This window comes from Pyrgilauda ruficollis, unplaced genomic scaffold (assembly GCF_017590135.1).
Source record: "Pyrgilauda ruficollis isolate IOZ18807 unplaced genomic scaffold, ASM1759013v1 scaffold84, whole genome shotgun sequence".
In the NCBI taxonomy this organism is placed as follows: Eukaryota; Metazoa; Chordata; class Aves; order Passeriformes; family Passeridae; genus Pyrgilauda; species Pyrgilauda ruficollis.
This window is the reverse complement of record NW_024530377.1, coordinates 1,418,712-1,440,591: the sequence shown is the minus strand read 5'-3', so window position 1 is coordinate 1,440,591 and position 21,880 is coordinate 1,418,712. Positions and strand designations below refer to the sequence as shown.

Genomic DNA, 21,880 nt, shown 5'->3' with positions numbered 1-21,880 from the left:
CCTCTAAAACATCAAAAATGTTCTGGAGAGGTCCAGGAAAAGCACAAGTCCTTCACTAAATATTGTGAAAACTCACAATTTTAACTGCCTGACCTGTTGTCCAAAAGGCCCATGTTGAGAAGCAATTTGACAACCTGTGATTCAGCAGCCTAGACTCACCTGGGCTTTGCTCTGTGTTCCACAATTCCTCTGGAATGTATCCCAGATTTTCACTGCCACTCCCCTGCCTGTTTTCCAAATCACCATCTTTTTTCTTCTCAGCTGAAACTTTTCTAGAAAACAAAAAGGTGTCATCAGAAGTTCTTTCTGGTGGGAGAACTCTTGGGTAGCAGACGAGAGGGAAAGAAATAAATGTCTCACATCCCAAAAAAGAGATGTAAAACATTCCAAGCAATTATCATGGAAGTATTGCCCATGGAATTCTGTTTGGAAAGTTTCCATCAGCTGCAATGTGAAAACCCATGAAAATAAGGCAACCTTCAAGAAGTGTGGACTCTGTGCCAGATCGTAGGTTTTGTAGAAAATTAATTTTGATCTCTGATTCTGAATTGAGGATATTTAGGTGCCCAATAATGGAACACCAGCCAGGTCACTTATGACACTGATCATTCTGGTGCCCAGCTGCAAAACCAAAGCATGTCCTCTCACGTCCCCACAGCCAGGGATTCATCAGTACACTCTGAAGTTAATCTTTCACTCTGAAATTTACTTTACACCAGAGAGAAACTCCTTGGTTAAAGTTACAAATCTCTGAATTTGCAGAACGGTGCCCTCACAGCTGCACAGGGAGAGAATGGCCCTTTTCACCCAAAATTCTTATGCCAGAAGAGATGCTACTATTGATCTGTTCCTACCATGGACCTGTCTGCAGGTCCACCTCTGCGTAGGTTTGAGATGTGGCAAACACAAATCCACCGCGGAAAACCAGGAATTTTTGGTGGGAAGGGATGTTGGTGATGTTTGTGGAACCTGCTGCATGTCCTTGTACAAAAGTTGTAGTGAGGGCTCGGGCTCTGCTCCAGGGAACAGGGACAGGAGCAGAGGGAATGGCCTCAGGCTGGGCCAGGGCAGGCTCAGCTGGGACAGCAGCAGGAATTTGCCCATGGAAAGGGTGCTCAGGCCTTGGCAGGGGCTGCCCAGGGAGCTTTGCAGTGCCCATCCCTGCAGGTGTCCCCTGGAGGTGGCACTGAGTGCTCTGGGCTGGGGACAAGGTGGCCATGGGGCACAGCAGGGATTTGGTGGCCTTGCAGGTCTTTTCCAACCTCAATGATTCCATGATTCTGTAATTCTACTTCTTTTTTATTTAGTAGGAATCACTTTGCAGCCCCCAGAGCTTCCGAGGAGTGTTACTAATGCACAGACAAGCCTGGTGAGTCAGCTCTCAGCTCTGGGGCTTTTTTAGGAGATAAACAGGTTGGACACCACTAAGAGCCCTGCCATGGTTGCTAGAAGACAAAAGCAATGGTTTAGGGCTACCACCCCCACATGTTACATGACACTGTGCTGTCTCTTTTATCTGAGCCTTAGATCCCAACAAACTCAGTGGAGTAGCCAAATAAAAAGCAGCTACAAAAAAAAATTAAAAAATTTAAAAAAAAAGAAAAGGTGTGTGGGAGGCATAGGAAGATAGCCAGCCAAGTTAAAAATAAAGGTGGGAAATAAACCAGTGTGTGTTTGGTCTCACTACTTCTTTGCTACAACAGCAATGCAGCTTCCAAATCTGGACAAGCATCATCCTTTTTACTGCAGGGAAGTTCCCCCCGAGATAAAAACACTGAGCCTAAAAAATCTGTGATTGTTAATAATTTCAGGGTCATTGCTTTTCAGACCTTGAAATCAACACTGAATCTCCAAGTCCAAACTGAGCCTCAGAGCCTGAACTCATCCCAGTTTTTTTAACTTTAAAGTATAAGCAAGGATTGTGAACACAGTTCACAACTCATCTCTGAAGTTAATAAGTTTTTTTAACTTTAAAGTATAAGCAAGGATTGTGAACACAGTGAGACGACTCATCTCTGAAGTTAATGGAGAAATAGTAACTTTGTAATACTGAGAGCTAAAAACATGCTTCTGCCATGAAGGTAGAATTGTTTCTGCCCAGACCAGATGTAAAAACACAGAGGGAAAGGAAAGTTTTGCCCTTTTCTGGACCTGTTCAGGTTGTCTGAAAGAAGCACTGCAGATCCCCAAGAGCAAGGTCTGGGAAGGACACAGACCCCGCTGCTGGGCAGGGGCAGGTCCTTCTCTGCATGTTCAACTGGTTTTGCCTTTGTAGGGTTGATCCTTGTGGAAGTTTTTGGGATTCTGAACCAAGTCAGAATCCAAGCAATCCCTGCTGAGTTAGTCCTGCCCTATTTATATAGCTGCACTTGGCAACATGATGAATTTAGCCCCATAAAGTAAGAAATCACACAGAAGTTTACACGTATGGCATAGCATAATAAGCATCATTTCCCTGGGAGAAAACAGAGGGTATCTAATTTCCTTATTTTGTTTCCCATCAATAAAGTGCTTTACAAATGGAAATATGTCAACAGACCTGCACAAACTTTCCCCACAAGAGGCTGCTAATGAAACTGGGAATTACTGACGTGCCAGGCAGCGGGGTGGAACGTTCTGCAAACTCATTAAGGGAAGGGGACTTAAAACCCCACAAGCGTAGGCAGGGAATGAATTCACAATGCTGCCTAAATATAAATAATAATATTAATAACCCCACTGCCACGGCTGTCACAGGTGCTGATAAAAAGGGTCTTAATGCTGAGAGCCACCAGTTAATGATTTCTGAAGTTTTCCATCTCAGTGCAATAATGGAACAACAGCTTTGTACTGAAACACATCTGAAAATCACTGGATGAGGTGTTGATACTCATCCATGGGGCAACTTTATAAAATATTTTTAGACTTTTTTTATTCTATATAATTATATAATCATATAATATAATTATATATTATATTAATTTTTTATTACAGAATAGCTCGGGTTGGAAGAAACCTTAAAGGTCATCTTGTTCCAAGCAGCTTTATTAATTTTTTAATTAAAATTCCATGGGGTAGCTTTATTAATTTTTTGCATTTTTATTATTATATATTATATAATTATATAATGTTATTATACTTATATTTTTATTATAGAATACCTTGAGTTGGAAGAAACCCTAAAGATCATCTCACTGCAAGCTCCTGGGCATGGATACCTTCCACTATCCCAGGCTGCTCCAATGAACACCCCCAGGCATGGAGAGTCACATCATCTCTGGACAACAGGTACCAGTGCCTCACCACCCTCCCAGTCAAGAATTTCTTAGTATTTAATACAGAATATTATGCACAGATAAGGATATGCCCCAGCCAGTGATCTCCATCCCTGGGTGTGTTTAACAAAGCCTGGATGTGGCACTGGGGGCCAGGGTTTAGCTGAGCTCTTGGGGCTGGGTTGGACTTGATGATCTTGAAGGTCTCTTCCAACCTGGTCATTCTGTGATAATATTATATTATTATATAGATATATAAAATATATATCTATATCTATATATATAATATTATTTTATATACAATAATATATATTTTAATATCATTTATATTATATATTATATAATTATTATATATTATTATATATAAAATATATATTATTTTATGTTCTATATTACATCTTCTATATTATATATAATTATACATTGTATAATATACATTATATCTATTACGTATTATCATTATTAAAATACAATATTTAATTTCTTCTTCTTCTTAATATCTGCTCCGAACCTGCCCTCTGAACCCTTTTTTACCCGTTTACCCGGTGGAATTCGCCTGCCGCGCTCCGGGCTCGCCGCTCCCGGCGCCAGCCGCGCTGCCGGGCTGGCAGTGACATCCTGTGGCGGCGGCGACAATCGCCCGCCGGGCTCGGGTGGCCGGCCACCCTCCCCTGCCTTCCCCGGGACAGCTGCGGGCACAGCCGGCTCCGAGGAATTCGCTTTGTCCCTTCACAGGGCTGGGTTTGTCCGCTCCGGCGCTTTGGGGTTTCCGTGGGGTTTTCAGCGCTCACAGCCTGCTGCCAGCCCTGGTGCTCGCCTTTCATCCCTAAGGCAGTCCCCTTCCCTGGATGCTGTCCCCATCCCTCTGCTGTCCCACAGGCTCACCCAGCCCGGCAGCACCGGCAGTTCTGGGATGATGGATGCCAGGACAAGGACACTGGCACGTCCCTCCTGCCACCCTGCAGCAGCCTCAGAGAGTCCAGCGAACACCACGAAAAGTTTTCCATCATCTGACTTACCTTATTTCATTTTGATAAGTAGACCCTAAAAATGAAAAAATAAAAAAAAAAAGTGTTTAAAGTGCAGGAAATTAAAATTGAAAACCTCTGTAAGTTCTCTAAGAGCGTGTCCTGAGTTTCTGCTGCCACAGGAGCACCTCTCCTGTTTGAAAAACTGGGCAGCCCTGTAGAGCACCTTACGTGGAAACTGGAATTAGGTACACAGCACTGAAAATACTCTTCAATAAAGAACACTTAAATGTCTTTAGAAGTGAATGTACTCCCAAAAAACATGACCCCCTAGCAGTTAGTGTGATGGGCTGACACTGATTGGAATAAATTCATGAGAGAAACATGATGGTGAAATTAAGGAGGATCTTAAACAGGTCATGGTTAAGAGCAGGATCTGCCTGCTCAGTCTTCTGCTTAAGGTCTTTGTGCAGCATCAGAGCTGACACAGGTAGATTTATGTCTAATCAAAGCCACTTTTTAATGTTTAGACCAGCTGTGAAGGTTCACTCACCTCTCCTCTTCAGGCAGCAGCGCACAGCAACCACAATAATAACGACCAGGAGGACAATGCCAAGAAATGAAAGCACAACTGCAAGTACAACAACCCACGTGCTCCTGTTGTCTTCACTGTAATAATTTTCTGTTAAATTAAATGGAGAAACATTGGACTATCAGAGCCTCAAAACATCCTTTTCAGCATGTTTACCTTTTCTGGGAGATGCTATTAAGTGTTTGGTGAATATTTAACGAGGAGGCTGTGTTATCCAATTGACAGACTCTGTATTTATGGATGGTGCCCAAGAATTTAAAATACTCCTGAATTAAAATCCTTTATTGCAGTAGTAGCTTCTCCCAGTGCTACTTCTCTTCTGAAAAAACACAGGGTTGCAACCTTCAAACTTTATTTTATAATTATGCTGGGCATCCCAGAGTCCTTTGGAGACATCTGGGGAAAGGTTTTAAGATTCAGTTTAGGTCTCCATACTGCAGATATTGAGTGTCTTGCCTGGCTGCTCTTGTCAGTGGAGAGAAAATAGGTATCTTGGGTTACAATTAATTTGATTAAATGTGTATGTGTCCTTTTTAATAAGGTGAACTGCTTTGAAAAAAAAATGTCCATTTCTCCCCATAAACCACAGCAACAGCTGTAGGTGATTAGTACAGTTGGTGATTTCTAGCCTGGAAAAAATTATTTTCTAATCAATTCCATCTTGGGATTTCTCTCAGTGATTTCAACAAGTGTTTGATTTCGGGATGTTCTTGGTGGGACCCCTGTTCCCCACTTAAAGAGCACCAAAGAGCAAAACCAGTGAAGAACACACAGCTACTGACCCATCTTCTCTACAGCATGCTCACATTTAACTGATTCCTTCATCTTTGCTGTAATCTACAGGGTTAAATGAGGGGATTTAAGGATAATTCAATGCCTTGCTGAAATCAGTTGCTATGACCAAACAAGGGTCCCACATGTGCAGAATTTTAAAAATATCTTGCATTTAGAATTACAGAATCATGGAATGATTTGGGTTGGAAGAGACCTCAAAGACCACTCAGTTCCACCCCCTGCCACGGGCAGGGACACCTTCCACCATCCCAGGTTGTTTCAAGCCCTGGCCTTGGACACTTCCAGCGCTGGGGAACATTTCTCAGGCAGCTGGATGTGCAAGGAAGACACCAGTTCTGCTTGTCACATCATCCTGCCCCTTGGTTTGACCAAACATTCCAGAAGCACCTCCAGTTTGGTTTCCCTTTGGAAAGCAGCCCCAAAACACTTTTGGCAGCTGTTTAGAAACAACCTTCCAATTCAAATTACAGGTGTGAGACATGTGCAGATTTGGCACAGTTCTGTCCCATGGGTCTGTGATTGCCTTTTCCTCATTTGAGGTCCCAATTAACAACTCCATGGCCACACAGCCTCTGGAAGAGGCACCACAGGAATGAGGGTGACTGGGAGCTGCTCAAGGTCAGGGCAATTCCCCTGATGTGGGAGCCAGGTTTACCTGTGGCAGGGAATAAACTAAATCCTTTCCATCTACAAATTTTCCTAGGTGTGTGTTTGGGGTTTGGAGGTTTCAGACTGAAAAGAGACACTACCAAAACCTCCTACAAAGCTTGAACCTCTGCCAGGAACCTGCATTTTCCAAAGCTCAGGTCACTATCATTAAGCAATTTGTTCCAGTCCTCTCTAATCCTAATGCTCAACCAGCATGTTTGGAATTTCTTCTATTAGGAAAAAAAAACAAGCACTCAGTGACCTGAAAATTAGCAGTAAATCCTGTAGGCTGCCATCAGTTGATGATAAACTTGTTCATAGTATTTTTATCTAGAAGTACTGCAACAGATATCTACATTTTAGTACATTTTGTTCCACAGAGATGCCACGGGGATTTCAAGATGACTAAAATATGAATGACATCTATTTAGCTAGAGGGAAAAGCTTAACCCTAGTGAGAAGGGAGGAGCTAAACACACCTGCACCAGCCCATTCCTGCTGGCTGCCACACCAAGGTGCTTCACTCCCTGCCAGGGTCAGGTTATGTGCCAAAATATTTATGGAGCTGCAGGCAGAAGGACAGGGTACAACACAAACACACCCAGAGCTTCAGCGTTTTTGTGTCTCTGCAGTTTAGGAGGAAGCAGGAAGAAACTGGAGCTGGGTGTGAATGAGGAGCTGTCAGGTGAACACACAAGCAGGGCTGCAAGGGAGGGGCACGAAGGGGTGAAGGAGTTAAATCCCTGAGTCTCTTAGGAAATCCAAACCAAGTTCCATGAAGTGTTTAATGTGGACAGAGCCACTTCCTCATTCCACAGGGCCATCCTCTGCTGCCATCCTGACCTCTGGCTCCTCCCTAAGTTGTCCAAACATTGACTTTGACAAAGTGTCTGCAGAAAAGAGGATTTTCCCAGGCAGGTGCTGGTGACCAGTGAGGAATGAGAGACTGGAAAAACCTGCATGTGGCTCCTTGGACACTTTGGAGTGTCACACTCATATTTTCTGGAAAAATCCCTTTGCCCAGGATTTTTCTCCTGGGAAGCCGAGAAGCCTCAGAGAAAAAGGAAAATTGTATTATCTCATTGTTTCTCCTGAGTTTTTCTCCTTTGGAATGTGGTTGGAGATTGTTTACCCACAGGTGATTGTTTCATTAGTTTCTGCTGTGAATTATTTTGACTCATTGGCCAACCAGTGCCAAGCTGTGTCAGGACTCTGGAAAGAGTCACAAGTTTCATTATTATCTTTTTAGCATTGTCTAAGTATCCTTTCTGAATTCTTTAGTATAATATAGTTTAGTATTCTTTAATATAATATAGTATCTTAAAATAAATTAGCCTTCTGAGAACATGGAGTCAGATTCATCATTCCTTCCTTTGTCTGGGGTCTTTGCAAATACAATATTGGAGCTTTCTGGTTGAGTTCAAAAGTAAAGGACATCCAGGCTCATGGGGGACTCTTTTTCCTCAATTTCTGCAGGTCAAATTTCTGCTTGGACCCAGCTAAGGAACTCCACCATGGATCCCATTCCAAGTAACAACTCTGTGAATGCATCTCCTGGCATAACTCTGTAGGAGTTCCCAAATTTCAGGCTCAGCCAAACACCCCTGTAGGAAGAGTGAATGACATGAAAATGCATCACTTTGTATGGAAAGACTGACCCAGAGGTGCAGGAAGGTGGGACGTTCCCTCACCAGGGGCTGGTGGCTGGAGAGGGCTCAGATTTTCAGTAGTTCTTGTATTGCTTAAGAGAACAAGGAGGAATTTGATTGCCCCAGCTTTTAAGTGAAGGGGAAACTTGATATTTCAGTAATTTTGGGAAAGATTTCTTATGTGCTTAAAGCTGGTTGTGCTCTTTCCCAACAGCCAGCTAAGGCTGAGCCTGTGTATGAAAACAGGGACAAGCTCTTAGGTTTTGAGTGTGATATATACATTATATACCTTCCTGTGTCATAAATGCCATGCTTTTATTTCATCCTAATCATTTAAAGACTTCAGATTCTCCTATCCTGTCAAATTTTGAGTGCCTGCTGCTGCTGCTGCACAATGGTATTTCCAAAGAGAAATGAATGATGGTCCTATACAATCACTAATTATACACTAATAGTGCTTCATGACATCTGTTTTTCTCCTCTTCTGATTTATAGGGAGTAGCTATGGAAACATCACAAATGAGTGGGCAGGGGAATTTATTAATTTCCTCAGGATAGTGCTATTTTGCTTAGTCAGTAATTAAGATCAATGTGACTACAAAAGGCCATATTAGGGATGGCAAATGACCTTTTCCAACTGCATTACCAAGTAAGCACTTCTGAAAAAGGCCTGCTAATAATGATTCATACTGAAAACAAAGGGCACAGCTACTCAATCTTCTCAGCTGTTTATGTGTCAAAATGTCTGTACCAAACCCCTCATTGATACCCTGTAAGGATGTTTTGTGTGTGCCTTGTTCACCCATTGCAGAAGAAGAATCAGTTCATCAAGAGAAGCTGTCAGCATGATTACAACCTTAGCAAAAATATTTAGAGTTATCAAAGGCCTTGCTAACTGCTCTGGAGAGATTTGCATGACATCCCAGCTTGGATTAAAACAACTTTGAATTCCTTTAAGTAAAAGCCAGTAAAAGGCAACCTAATGCACTGCCCAAAAAAATATATGTTAGGACAGAATTTATTCTAGGTTGTGTGCAGAAACTGGAAGGGTTTTTTTTTTCCCCAAATCAGGGGTAAAAACTGGTATTGGATATTACAGAGAAAAATTTCACATGAGGGTTTGTCTTTGTAAGAAATTAAGTTAATATGGCAGGCATGCTCTGATCAAGGATGTTTAAGATCTAAATTCCTTGGGTGTTTTCTTGGTCAAGGAGCAAAGGCTGGTTTTCCTAGCAGCAAATCCACAGGAGTCAGAGGCAGATATTTGTCAGAGGCTTTGTCCTGCTCAGTCCTACCTTGGGCTTCATGGTTCATTAGACTGCTAAAAGTACATTTAACCCTACCTGTACATCATGCTGTGACTCCTGGCTCTGAATTCCACACCCCAGAGGATTTCATTGGCAAATAAACAACTTTTCAAAGCAAAACCAACCAGAACAAAACGCACAGCCCTGAGCACAGGCGGTACAGGATGGGAAAAGCACAACAAACAATCACTTACCCGAGGCAGAGTTGTCAAAAATAAGAGTTACAGTTGCATTCTGAGGGCTGGGGAGTGCTTCTATGTCAGCTAAACAAGTCAAAACCTCAGTGTCCCTCGGAGTCAGAGTTAAGGTGCTCAGGGCATTGTGGAGGCCATGAGATCCTGGACTTTGCTGGGTAACATAGCTTGACTTATCAACCAAAGAGTCATTTGTCATCCAGGCAATGTCTGGAGCTGGAGCCCATCCTAAGGCTTCGCAAACAATCTCAATTGTTTGGTTGTCTTTTACTGTTAAGGTGCTATTTTTGATGAGTAAAGATCCATTAACTGTGGGAGGGAAAAGATGTTTTTGTTCCTTCAGAACGTTTCGCTGCATTGCTTTCCTGCTGGTAGTTTTTAAATCTTATCTCGCTACCCAGAAATAGCTATGCCTTGAGATATGAAGTGGAAAACAATTATTAATACAGATATACCATTTGCATGATGGAAACATGCAGATATTTCAACTACATGGGCCCCTTACCCAATATGTTAAAGCACAAGTCTCAACTTTCAGTACCTTTCCAATAAAAAGCAGGAAATTGCACTTTTTGGTCATCTTGACACATATCCAGCTGGAGGACAACACAGGGAAATAACAGTGTTTCCCTCTAAGTTTTAAATATGCTCAGGTCATATAAGAAGAGGTTTACAGGTAGGTGATGAGATGCCATCACTGCACCAAGCCCCTCCTTGACAAATGGATAGTGCCTGGTGGTGAGATCCTGCTTTCCTGGCTGCAGGATAAGGAATAAGAGATGGAGAAGGAAGAAACAGGGGCAGTTAAAACCTCTGCCATTGGCACTCTGCATGTGACTCTAAAACCCACACAGTAAAATTAGGGTGAGGAGGGCAGGAGGCAAAGGATGGTAAATGAGAGCATGTACTCCTCCCAGGGATAACTTGAGCAATTCCTCAGAGGATTCCCTTAAGTGCAGCACAATAAAACAGCTTTTTGCTGGTGGCTGTGATGCCTCAGGTTTGAGCTTTTATGTTTTTATGTTCCCTGCTTTATTCTTTAGCTCTGCTCTAGGTCAGCCTTCACAAGGCATCAGCCATACACACCTTGAACAGAGAGAAAGGCAAAGTTGTTCTGGCTGGGTTGCTGGATGCTGCACTCAATCCTGCCAGAGTCACTCAGCTGGGTGTTGTGGATGATCAGCTCCGAGGTGAACTCATCCCCACTGCTGTAGTTCCTGGAGGTGAAGCGATCTGTGGTTTCCACCGAGCCCTGGGAGTTGAGGACAGTGAGGACAGGACTGCCCTTGGAGAGCCAGATGAGGACTTTCCATCCTGCAGACACCGTGCAGTTGAACCTGGCCTCTGAGCCAGCCAGGACTGTGGCGTTCTCAGGGCCTTTTGTGATGGAGTAACAAAAGCCCAGACCTGTGAGGGTACCAAAATCAGTCCATAAATACATATACAACACCAACAGAGGTGGTTGGATAGTGTAAAACATCTTAACCAGTTCAGAGATAAAGATGTGCAATCTGTTCTTTCAGATCCTGCTTAGATTAAGTGGCTTTCTTTAAAAATGCCTTTAATTATTTCATCTCTCCTTCTCCCACTCCAAAATCACCTGTTTATCTTCAATAATTCACTGACTACCATTTTGCTGACAGAAAAAAATTCCACTTTTAAATAGGAAAATACATGAGTTGCCTGCACTTTAAATAATTAAAGGAGTGTGTAACCAGTCCCTTTTCCATATCTTGGATTGCCACTGATTTTTTGCAGCCCCATCATTTATCCTTCAGTGCTCTTTCCCCTATTCCTCAATCATTCATCACACACATTGTGATGTATTTCTTCTAAAGCCTTCCTCAGGCTTTCTGTTAACCAGAGGTGCTGTAACTCATTAGCTTTAACTCCTTGAAAGGCAGTGTAAATTTTGGCCAATATTTTTCAGAGCTGAAAGCTCCTAACAAAGTCATTTTGTTTTCCTTTCCTCCTCACAGACCCAGGCCTCCCATTGCCAACTCCACCGATTGCACAGGAATATTTTGAGTCCAAGCATGGACATTTCCCTCCCTGCAGACCCAACAGTCCTGCCAGGGGGATCTGCCTCCCCAGGGAACATTCCTGCTGAGGGAGCACCAGGACTGCTGTGGAGCCCCAATGCTCCCAGCTGAGCTCTGCACGATGACAGCAATTAGACACTGCAGTCCATGGCAGTCTAATTAAAACCTCATGCCAGCAAATTTGGCCTGAGAATAAGTGTTCAATTATGTTCCAGGAGAAAGGAAGCCTGAAATAGTCATCACTCCCTTGCTAAGAGTATTCAGGACAATGAAGTAATTTTTAAGGGTTTTGTTCACACCAAGTTTATTTTAGGTAGTTTATTCATTAATGGATTAGCTATAAATTATTGACAAAAACCCATTTTTCTTTCAGTCAGCAGCTGATGTGAGAAGGACATGCTGTATTTTTCACACAACAGGGTGTTTGGTGTTTGTATAAATGGAACCAGAGCCCAGTCTCAGTGAGGACATTGCAACCAGTGCCTCAGTGAGCTGCACCCAGGACTAGGGTCTGGAGCCTCATTGCTCCATTGCCCAGAACCTTTTGCAGTTCCCAGCCCACATTTAACCACTGCACATCCAACCAGGTTGGTGCCAGGAATTGTTCTTTAATATAAATAGCTCCTCTCTTTCCTCCCACCTGCTGCAAGCATTTACAGACTTCTTTGTTTTGCAGGATTGTGCAAACCTTGCTCTCCCTGGCTCTCTGTATGGCTGACTCTGAGTTCTGTCAAGTCTACAAAAGCATTCACAAAAATTTTCCACCTTCCTGGGTTATGTTACCTCTGCCATGCACCTCAGTCTGCAAAGTATATCTGTGTGTAAGCAACAAAACATTAAATGAAAAGCAAACTTTACCTACTGTGATAATTAATAAAGCCAGATAAGATTAAGTAAATCACATTTCTGTTCAAATTAAAACTTACCCACTCTGACCCTCTTAATGCAAACTGTTCTCTGTGCACTTGGAATTTATTTCTATTCCTGTGCAAACACTCTACCTTTTCAAGGAGCTGTGGTTTGCCAGGGCTCTGAATAAATGATTCAACTTTCAGGACAATGCTTGCTGTTAATTAATCTTTGAAATTTATCCCAAAACATGAATAATCAGTGATCATTGGCTCTAAAAATAATTGGCTATGTTGATTTTGCTTTCTTCAGATATTCAGGGCAGTATAGGCAGGTATGTATGAGTTAATCATTTATCTATAATAATTTTTATCAGTCCATAGGTAAGGTAGGATCTACATCTTCTTTCACCAACCATGTCTGCTGGAGCAATAAATGGTCTTTCCCTGATTGCTGCCCCATGGGGAACAGGTCCCTGAGCCCTGAGGGATCCTTTGGGAGGCAGAAGGACTGAGTGGGTCATAACCTCTCCTCCACTCAGCTCCCAGCCCCAGCACAGCCAATAAAGGAGTTTTCTCCACCTGTGGCCTGAATGGTTTTGGTGATTTCTCCTTTGCCTCTTTATCTTCTTGCTTTTATTGTTTGTTCTGCACGTGGAGTCCTGAACCAACAGCACGTTCCATTGTCCAACCTGTGCACAAACACTGACAAAGTCACCTGTGTGAGGTCACAGAGGACATTCATGGCACAAATGGGATCTAAACCCAGCTACCAATGCCTGAAGCCAGTGCTGGGACTCCTTTTGCTGGACCTTGCCTCATGCACCGGGGAGAAAAATGTAAGTGCTGCTTTCATTTGCATCCTGCTTCAAAAATACCTTGCAGATGGTTGCTTTTAAACAAATTAAGGCCTCGGGCTAGATTTTCATTGCACTTTACAGAATTATGTGTTCAGCTCTGAACAGCTGCTTTAGCATCTGCCTTCCCCCACACCAGCAGGGAGACATCCCACCCAGGCAAAGACCATCCCTGCAGCAGGGGAATGTTGGGCTGGCTCCCTGATCACCCCTGAGCTTTTGAAAAACAGAGCTGAGTGAGGACACCTTCTCTGAGGCACATCACTAAATGTTTACAGAGCAGTCACCTGGGGTGAAAATTTGCTTAAATTAAGTGTTTATGGTGTCCCAGGTGCTCAGTGCCTCCCAGCAGAACGCAGAGCACAAACCAACTCCTTTATCAGCTGGTGTTTTCCCTCCTCTGCCACACAAATTCGCTGTCACACCACTGCAGGTTGTGAAGCAATGAAAATGCATCTTGTGCAGGATGATGCCTGCACTGAGGGAACCTCATGTGCCAAAGAACCACCCTTGCCCTTCGTCAACAATGTTTTTTCTTCCACACTTGAATAAACCCCAAAGGACCACTCTTCCATGCTGCAGTTTTCAACAACAGGGGCATTGAGATGTGGCTACCTTCTCTTCCTTGCCTCCTGTCCTCTGCTGGCTCTGTCTTTCCTCTTTTGTAAGTGACCTATTTGGATGCAGCACAGGGAAGGACAGGATGGGCTTATCCTTTTGCCATAATGATTCCTCTTTTTTTTTCAGCCTCATTATCGTATTTCAACATAATCTCCCCCTCTCTACCCATATTGCCCTTCCACAAACACTGCTTTTCATCCTTCAGTTTTTGTAACTAATATCTGTCTTTCTCCCTTCCCTCTCTGCTCTTTCTGTTTGAATTTCTACATATTTTTCCCTTCCTTCAATCTCTTTGAAATTCCTTTTTCTCTTTACTTTTTCTTCAATCTCCTGCTCACCCCACCTTGCCTTCTACCTCCCCTTCCCCACCACTGTCCCACTGCTCCAGCCACAGCTCTGCTATCAACTGCTAAATACACAACAATAAATAAATAAATAACCAGCTCAAGTTTGTCTCAAAACCCAACAGCCCTGCAGCTGAGCTTTTTGAAAACCAAAGTAGGTTGGAGCTTGTCACAGCCTGCAGCGAGGGACTGGCTTGTTCGCTTGTGTTAACAAGAATTTTTAAATGCTTACAGGATGTTTCTGTCAAGTAATACCAGACTCCTGATGCTCAGCAATTCTTATTTCCTCCCACCTGCACACAAACCTCTCCACAGCCCCCAGGCGTGTCTTCCTCTCTCCTCTCACTCACTGTTTGACAGCAGTCCCTGGTAGAACTTCCCAGTGCCCAAAAAAAAAAAAAGAGATCCAGGGATTTCCTGAGCCAAAAGTTGCTTCTGTACCTATGGATCTACCCTTTATGATATTTGTTTCTAGGTTTTTTCAGCCTCTTTATAATTTTATATCCCCCAAAGCCTGTGACCATGAGCTTTACTATTTAATTACATGCTCTGAGAAAAGAACAGGCTTTGGTTAGCCTTAAAGCTGATACTTTTAGTGGTTACAGCAAATTTCTTTTTGTCATGAGAAATTGTGAACAATCATTTCACCATTCACTTCCATAGAATTAATCATTTTAATACATTTTTACCATTTATTCTTCTTCACAAGTAGGGAAAAGATATCCCAGTCTAATGAAGCCTTCTCATCCTTCCCTCCTAGACAAGAGGGGCTTTGGATGCCTCACCCTGGAAGTGTTCAGGGCTGGATGGAAGATTGAGGAATGTGCTCTAATGAAAAGTGTCCCTGCCCATGGCAGGGAGGTTGGAACTGGAACATTTTTAAGGTCCTTTCCAACCCAAACCCTCCTATGATTCTTTGATTCTCTACCTTAGAACAGCTCCATCACACTTTGTCATTTTCTCAGACCTAACCTGTCCTGTTTGTGATGGAAGGGTTAACAAAATAGCCAATATCTGAGATTAAACCTTTCTGTGGATTTATATTATGCCAGGTTTCATTTTATCTCCCCTTGCTGAAGACACTAAATGGTGAAATTTTCTCATTTTTTCAGCAATTTACTCTCTTTCCAAGACATCTATTCTTTTCTCCACTAGACATTGCATTTAAGAGATGCTTTGCATTGAATGCTTTCTCTGCCTTTCTTACTTACTCATCTGACATCCTGACATTTTCTGGCAAATCTTCCTAGTCTCTTCTTGGATTTGGCTGCCCTAAGTAACTCTGCACTGCTTGCAAAGTCTGCCACCTCACAGCTCCCTCCTCTTCACCAGGTTGTTCAAGAGCTTGTTGAATACCACACATCCCTGTGCAGCTCCACTGCTCAGAAAACTCAGTGTTTATTCCTGCATTGTGTTTCCTTTCACTATTAATCCATGACAACACCTTTCCCCTCATCCCTCTGCAGCTTGTTCCTGTCAAAGCCTGTTAAAACTCCAGCTAGACTATAATTAAAAAAAAAATCTGCCTTGTCTCCATTACCCAACTAGTCACTTAATATTCACTTTTCCTCTAAAGCTTTGCCACCAAGACACTTTTAATCTCAATTGACTTTGAGACTCAGGCGTGTGTAGTGTGAATTGGTGGTGAACCAGCAACGTGATAATTTGCATTTACTTCTGGAAGTAAAAACCAGCTGCTGATACTGAGTTTTCTACAGATGCACCCTCAAAAGCAGTCCCAAACAGGAGGGAGAGAAAAACAAGGAGAGGGAAAAACTGAAAGAAGGCAGGCCTCCCACCTCCTCCCCACCCCACACACTGCTCAGTCCTTCACACTCAAACACACTTTAAATCATCAGATGGTTCAGGCTTGAAATACAAACATCTCCTTTCAAACAGTTGAAACAATCCCACTCTGTGGCTGAGTGCTCAGTCTGAATTCACCAGCAAAGGCCATTTTCACCACCCTGAAATGAGTGCCCACGTTTTGTCCATGGTGGTTCATCTCATGGGTTTTGAACGTGTCCTACCTGGCAGCGAGGCAGTCAGGATGAGGGGAAGCAAAATGCATTTCTGGAAGCTCTCCATTGGAGCATTCTCTCCTGGTCCCTGAGGCAGGAAGCCACCAGTGGTCACTGCATGCTTGAGAAGAAGCTGAAGGACAGAACTCCTGGAGAAACCTGGGAATGAGCCACAGCTTCGGGTCCTGTGGCAAGGCTGACTTTGTGTGACCTGTACCACCAGCAAGGGGAAAAGATTAAATGAGGGAGTGTTTGGAAGCAGAGCGGAATCTTTCCTCAAATAATTGTTTTAAAAGACACAGAGGACCCTTTTTTCAGCAGAGAAACCACCTCCTGCAGATCTCCCATTCCTCAGCCCCTCCTGGATGTTACAACACTCCTGCTTCAGCACTGACATGGCCAGGGCAGCTCCAGCTGCATCATTAAAGTTACTCCTGAGCAACTGGGAAAAGTAATTCTCTGAGCTGCTGCACTTGTGAGGATGAGAAACATCAAATCTCCTCTCAGCTGCCCAGACTGAGCCCTCAGAAAGGCTGAGAGTGGAAAAAAAGGTCCCCAGAGTTATTCCTCAGAACCTGAGAGTGCCTCCTTTACCACCTGCAGCTCTCCACTGTGGTCAGAAATAATACACAGATTCTGGGTGTGAGACACCACCTTACTCCCATATTTTCTGCTTTTTCAGTGTTTGTGATTCACTTGTGAGATATTATCCTCCTCCCACTCAAAATATGTGGGAGAGGCTTTTACTGTGCTTGGCTTACAAATTCCTCATCAGGGCCACTGAAGCTTGCTTTTGTGAAAGGGATCCGGGCCAGAGGATGTGGTTTTGTGGCCAGACCAAATTTCTTGTCAGGAAAGTGTTTCTGACTCTGGGGGTGCTCTTTGTGGCAGCACTGTGCAGTGCATGAAAATTAAGTGTCACCACAGAGACACCCTGGGTTTCCTGCAGCACCAGGAGGAACCAGAGCTCCATTCCCTGCCTGGATTCTGGCAGGCTCAGCTGGCATTTTCATCCACATTTTCCTGTTTTTCAAGCTTTCAATTTACCTTGGGAACCCACAGGACAGCCCTGTCAATTTATCAATGTTTTCAGCCAAACCGGTGGGCTGATTTCTTCACCTGTTTGTTCAAAGTCTGGTTCGGGTTTTCCTAGTGCATTTTGAAATGTTTTTGGGTTTTTTAATCTCCATATTTTATGTGTGGAGGAGTCCCCAGCAGGCAGGTGGGGAGGGAGGGTCACTGTGCACAGCCTGGAGGGATTTCTCTGTGCTCTGTCACTGTGAAATCTGTCACTTGGCTGTCACACACAAACCAGTCAGGACTACAGGAGCTGGTATCATCTGTCATACCAAGTGAAACAGCCCGAGTAAAGCACCAGGAAACAAATCCAAAACACAGGGCTGGGTTCTTTTCCAGGAAGCTGTGACACCAAGCAGCATTTCCAAGCAGAACAGCAGCCTTCATACCCCCTCTGACAAATCCAGCTCCACCAAAGCAATCTGAGCTGGGCAAAGCTTTTATAAACTGGTAAGAACATTGTGCCAAATCCAGGGCAAAAATCAGTAAAGAGCTTGGGGTGAAGTAGAGCAAGGCAGGAAAGGGAGGGATCTATATTTTGTTTTACTTTGTTTCAAAATGGACTTTCAAAGGGCTGGGAAATATTATCTGATCCCCAGATGAAACAGGATATTTTGGCTGACGATGAATTAAATGCCTGGGTTTGTTTTGGGAGGCTTTTCCCCTCCTCTGCTGGTGCCTGGAGTGACTCAGGTTGGCAGTGCTGCTCTGAGCCTGCTCCCTCCCTCATCCACGACACAGGCAAGGAAAATAACAATAATTATCCCCTCAAGGAATGGCAGCTGGTCCCAGAGAGGGGCTCAGATGCTTTGGGCACCCCACGACGGACACCAACCCCAAATGCCAGGAAGCAGAATAGGAGACAGAGCCACAAACCACTCCTGCCACCCCCGGGCAGCTCCCGGCTGAGGCAGGATCAGGGAAAAGGGCTAAAGGGCTAAATTATCTTCCATCCCCCGGCTCTGTCTGCTGGGAAGCAAATCCAGGCTGCCCAGGGCTTTACCTGGATCACATCCCCGGCGCTGAGACCTCTCCCACCGCTTTCCCTCAGACGGCAGCTCCGGCTCCCGCTGCCCACGCAGAGGCTGGAGGTGATCCAGGCGGGGATCCGGGCTGGAGGTGATCCAGGCGGGGAACCCGGGCCAGCCCTCACTACTGTCCCAAGGAAACGTCCCTCAGGAGCTGGGGACACTGTCCCTGAGGGAAGGGAGGCTGCTCCGAGCTGTCCCTCAGCCGCAGGCCGTGCCGGGCACTGTGACACGCAGGGATGGCCTCTGCCTCCCTCCGCCCTGCGCCTGTCAATGTTTAACCGGGCCGGAGGAAGTGAGGCACGGCCGGGGCACCCGGAGCGAGCCTCGCCCGGTGCCAGCGCAGCGCCGCGGGACTGCGGCACCGCCACGGCCGGGGACAGGGCTGCGGCGGCCAGGGGACAGGGCTGGAGCAGCCAGGGGACAGGGCTGGAGCACCCAGGGGACAGCGGCACCGCCACGGCCGGGGACAGGGCTGGAGCACCCAGGGGACAGGGCTGCGGCGGCCAGGGGACACGGCTGGAGCAGCCAGGGGACTGCGGCACGGCCAGGGACAGGGCTGGGGCGGCCAGGGGACAGCGGGACCGGCACGGCCCGGGACAGGGCTGGAGCAGCCAGGGAAAGGGGCTGGAGCTGCCAGGGGACAGCGGGACCGGCACGGCCGGGGACAGGGCTGGGGCGGCCAGGGGACAGGGCTGGAGCAGCCAGGGGACAGCGCGACAGGCACGGCCGGGGACAGGGCTGGGGCGACCCACGGGACAGGGATGGGCTGGGACAGGTGACCTGTCACAGGGACACAGGTGAGCGCCATGGTGCCGATTTCCCCTGTCACAGAGACACAGGTGAGTGTGATGGTGCCGGGATGGGTGTCCCCTGTCTCAATGACACAGATGAGAGCTATGGGGCCAATTTCCCCTGTCACAGTGACACAGGTGAGCGCCATGGTCCCTGGGATGGGTGTCCCTGTCACAGTGACACAGGCGAGCACCGTGGTCCCTGGAACAGGTGTCCTCTGTCACAGTGACACAGGTGAGTCCCATGGTGCCGATTTCCCCTGTCACAGTGACACAGGTGAGTGTGATGGTGCCTGGGATGGGTGTCCCCTGTTACAGTGACACAGGTGACAGCCATGGTGCCAATTCCCCCATTATAATGACACAGGTGAGAGCAATGGTGCCTGGAATGGGTGTCCCCTGTCACAGTGACACAGGTGAGTGTGATGGTGCTGATTCCCCCGCTATAATTACACAGGTGTGTGCAGTGGTACCAATTTCCCCATTATAATGACACAGGTGAGTGTGATGTGCCTGGCACCCATGCCCCCCCCTTTACAATGACACAGGTGAGTGCAATGGTGACAATTTCCCCTGTTATATAACACAGGTAAGTGCAACAGTGCCTGGCACTGATGTCCCCTGTTACAATGGCACAGGTGAGTGTGATGTGCCTGGCACTGATGTCCCCTGCTGTTACAATGGCACAGGTTAGTGTGATGTGCATGGCACTGATGTCCCTGGTTACAATGGCACAGGTGAGTGTGACGGTGCCTGGCATTGATGTCCCCTGCTGCTATGGCACAGGTGAGTGTGATGTGTATGGCACTGATGTCCCCTGCTGTAATGGCACAGGTGAGTGTGATGTGCCTGGCACTGATGTCCCCTGTTACAATGGCACAGGTGAGTGTGATGTGCATGGCACTGATGTCCCTGGTTACAATGGCACAGGTGAGTGTGATGTGCCTGGCACTGATGTCCCCTGTTGCAGTGGCACAGGTGAGTGTGGTGAGGCTGCATGTAAAACCAAGGTGCCCATCCAAGGATGAGGGCAGGGATGGATCAGGCTGTGGCAGCACTGGGGAGCATCACAGAGTCACAGAATCAATTAGGTTGGAAAAAACCTCTGAGATCATCAAGTACAACCTTTGACCAAACATCACCTTGTCAGCCCGACCCGAGCACTGAGTGCCACACCCAGTCTTTCCTCAAATGCCTCCAGGGACAGTAACTCCACCTCCCTGGGAGTGCTTTCCAGTGTTTAATCACCCTTTCCGTGATGAAATTCCTCCTGATGGCCCCAGGAGGCTGAGGGGGTTGTGTTTGTGACATGTTCTTACACCCTTTGTCTTCTTCCAAGAACTGCATCCTGCATTTTATGCCATTGTGGTCAGTGAGTTGAACTGATGTGACACGTCAAGGGATTTTTATAATGAGTTTAAATCGTAAAAAAAGGAAGTAAAACTTCCCTAAACTGTATTTCCTACTAAGCATGGTAACAGTAGCAAGTAGAAATTAATGCCACAGTGATTCAAAATGGACAGTTTCAGCAAAGGGAAATGAATCATTCAGTTTGGGGAATCACAAGAAATTTCTGAAAATAAATTTTTAAAACTTTGCTTTATTAGAAAAAGTATTGCCCAGACTTGTTAAAAGAAATAACCATGAAAGCTGCAGGAAGAGGTTCTTTTGACCAGTTATAATTTTTTGTTACTATTTCCTTGACTTTACAAATTTTTATTTTTTTAAGTCTAAAATCTCACATTCTTGTTCCACTGACTTAAATGACAGTATTCTTGAAATGCCTTCCATACAGGTGTGTCTGAATAAAGCTGGAGCAAGAAAAGGGATAAATTACATCTAATGAGCACATTCCATCTCTGGCTGCCCAAGCAGAAGAAGTGCAGAAGGTTAAAATGAATTTTCAGCTTGAATTAATCAAGATAACGCTTCATAAAAATGCTTTGGAAAGGATAATTGCTGCTTTTAGAACTTTTACAAAGCTATCATTTGGCACTGCTGAGAAGGGATTGTCCTCTCTACACTGAGGGGATGGGCATGAACCTCAGAGCAGCCTAAGCCTACCTGAAGAGCAATTGGAGAGATGAAACAGCCAAAATCCATTGTGTTAGAAAAGACCAGCACGTGCATTGACATTTTATTAATTATTAATTACTGCCCTTGTCAGCTCCTTCCTTCCTTTGGCCTTCCTAATGAACCACGGTGTTGGGATGAGTAAAACCTTGGGTGAGGGTGGAGTGGGATAGGATGGAGTGGGATAGGATGGAGTTGGGATAAGATGTGATCTCCAGTGTGCATGCACAAGGTTACCCATGCTCATGATGTTTAAAAGACCAGGTCCTTACTTTGCCAGCCTGATTTCCATGGAAAAGCATCCTGGTCACTCTGTGAATCACCAGGCAAGTCCTGCCTCCCGCTCCACTTCCCCAAGACACTTCTTTCCAATTTTTCCTTTTCTTCTGCCGGTGAGTAGGAGGATTTTCACCCTTTTTTCCCCCCAGCCCTTCCAAAGCCGTTTCTGGATGGCGTGTACACTGTGAACTCCTAAGGAACCCCCCACATTTTTGTTCTGGGGTGTGTGAGGCTGGAACATATGTCTGCACAGCTTGCTGTGCCATCCCACACAAGGAGCTCCGAGGGAAGTGGACTTCCTGGGATTCACTCAGGGAAACCTTCTGTCACTGCCATTGGGTCCACAAGTGTCACTTCTGTTTCCCCTGCAGGAGAATGGGACAAATTGTCACCATGGGAATGGCTTCAAACTGAAAGAGCTGGTTTAGATGGGATATTAGGAAGAAATTCTTCCCTGTGAGGGTGGGCAGGCCCTGGCACAGGGTGCCC

The 21,880-nt window shown here is 45.3% G+C and overlaps 1 protein-coding gene across 1 annotated transcript in view; it reads right to left on the bottom strand.

Moving 5' to 3' along the window:
• The window catches only part of IGSF5 (immunoglobulin superfamily member 5), a 28,754-nt gene extending 10,284 nt beyond the window's left edge, over positions 1-18,470 (bottom strand). The window contains exons 1-7 of the mRNA XM_041487780.1: positions 18,221-18,470; positions 16,150-16,351; positions 10,494-10,814; positions 9,408-9,716; positions 4,776-4,904; positions 4,274-4,298; positions 160-272 (exon numbers count right to left, since the gene is read on the bottom strand). Of these exons, the coding sequence (XP_041343714.1) occupies positions 160-272; positions 4,274-4,298; positions 4,776-4,904; positions 9,408-9,716; positions 10,494-10,814; positions 16,150-16,207 (955 nt within the window). The 5' untranslated portion in view covers positions 16,208-16,351; positions 18,221-18,470. The remainder of the gene's footprint in view (positions 1-159; positions 273-4,273; positions 4,299-4,775; positions 4,905-9,407; positions 9,717-10,493; positions 10,815-16,149; positions 16,352-18,220) is intronic.
• Between the last annotated feature and the right edge of the window lie 3,410 nt (positions 18,471-21,880).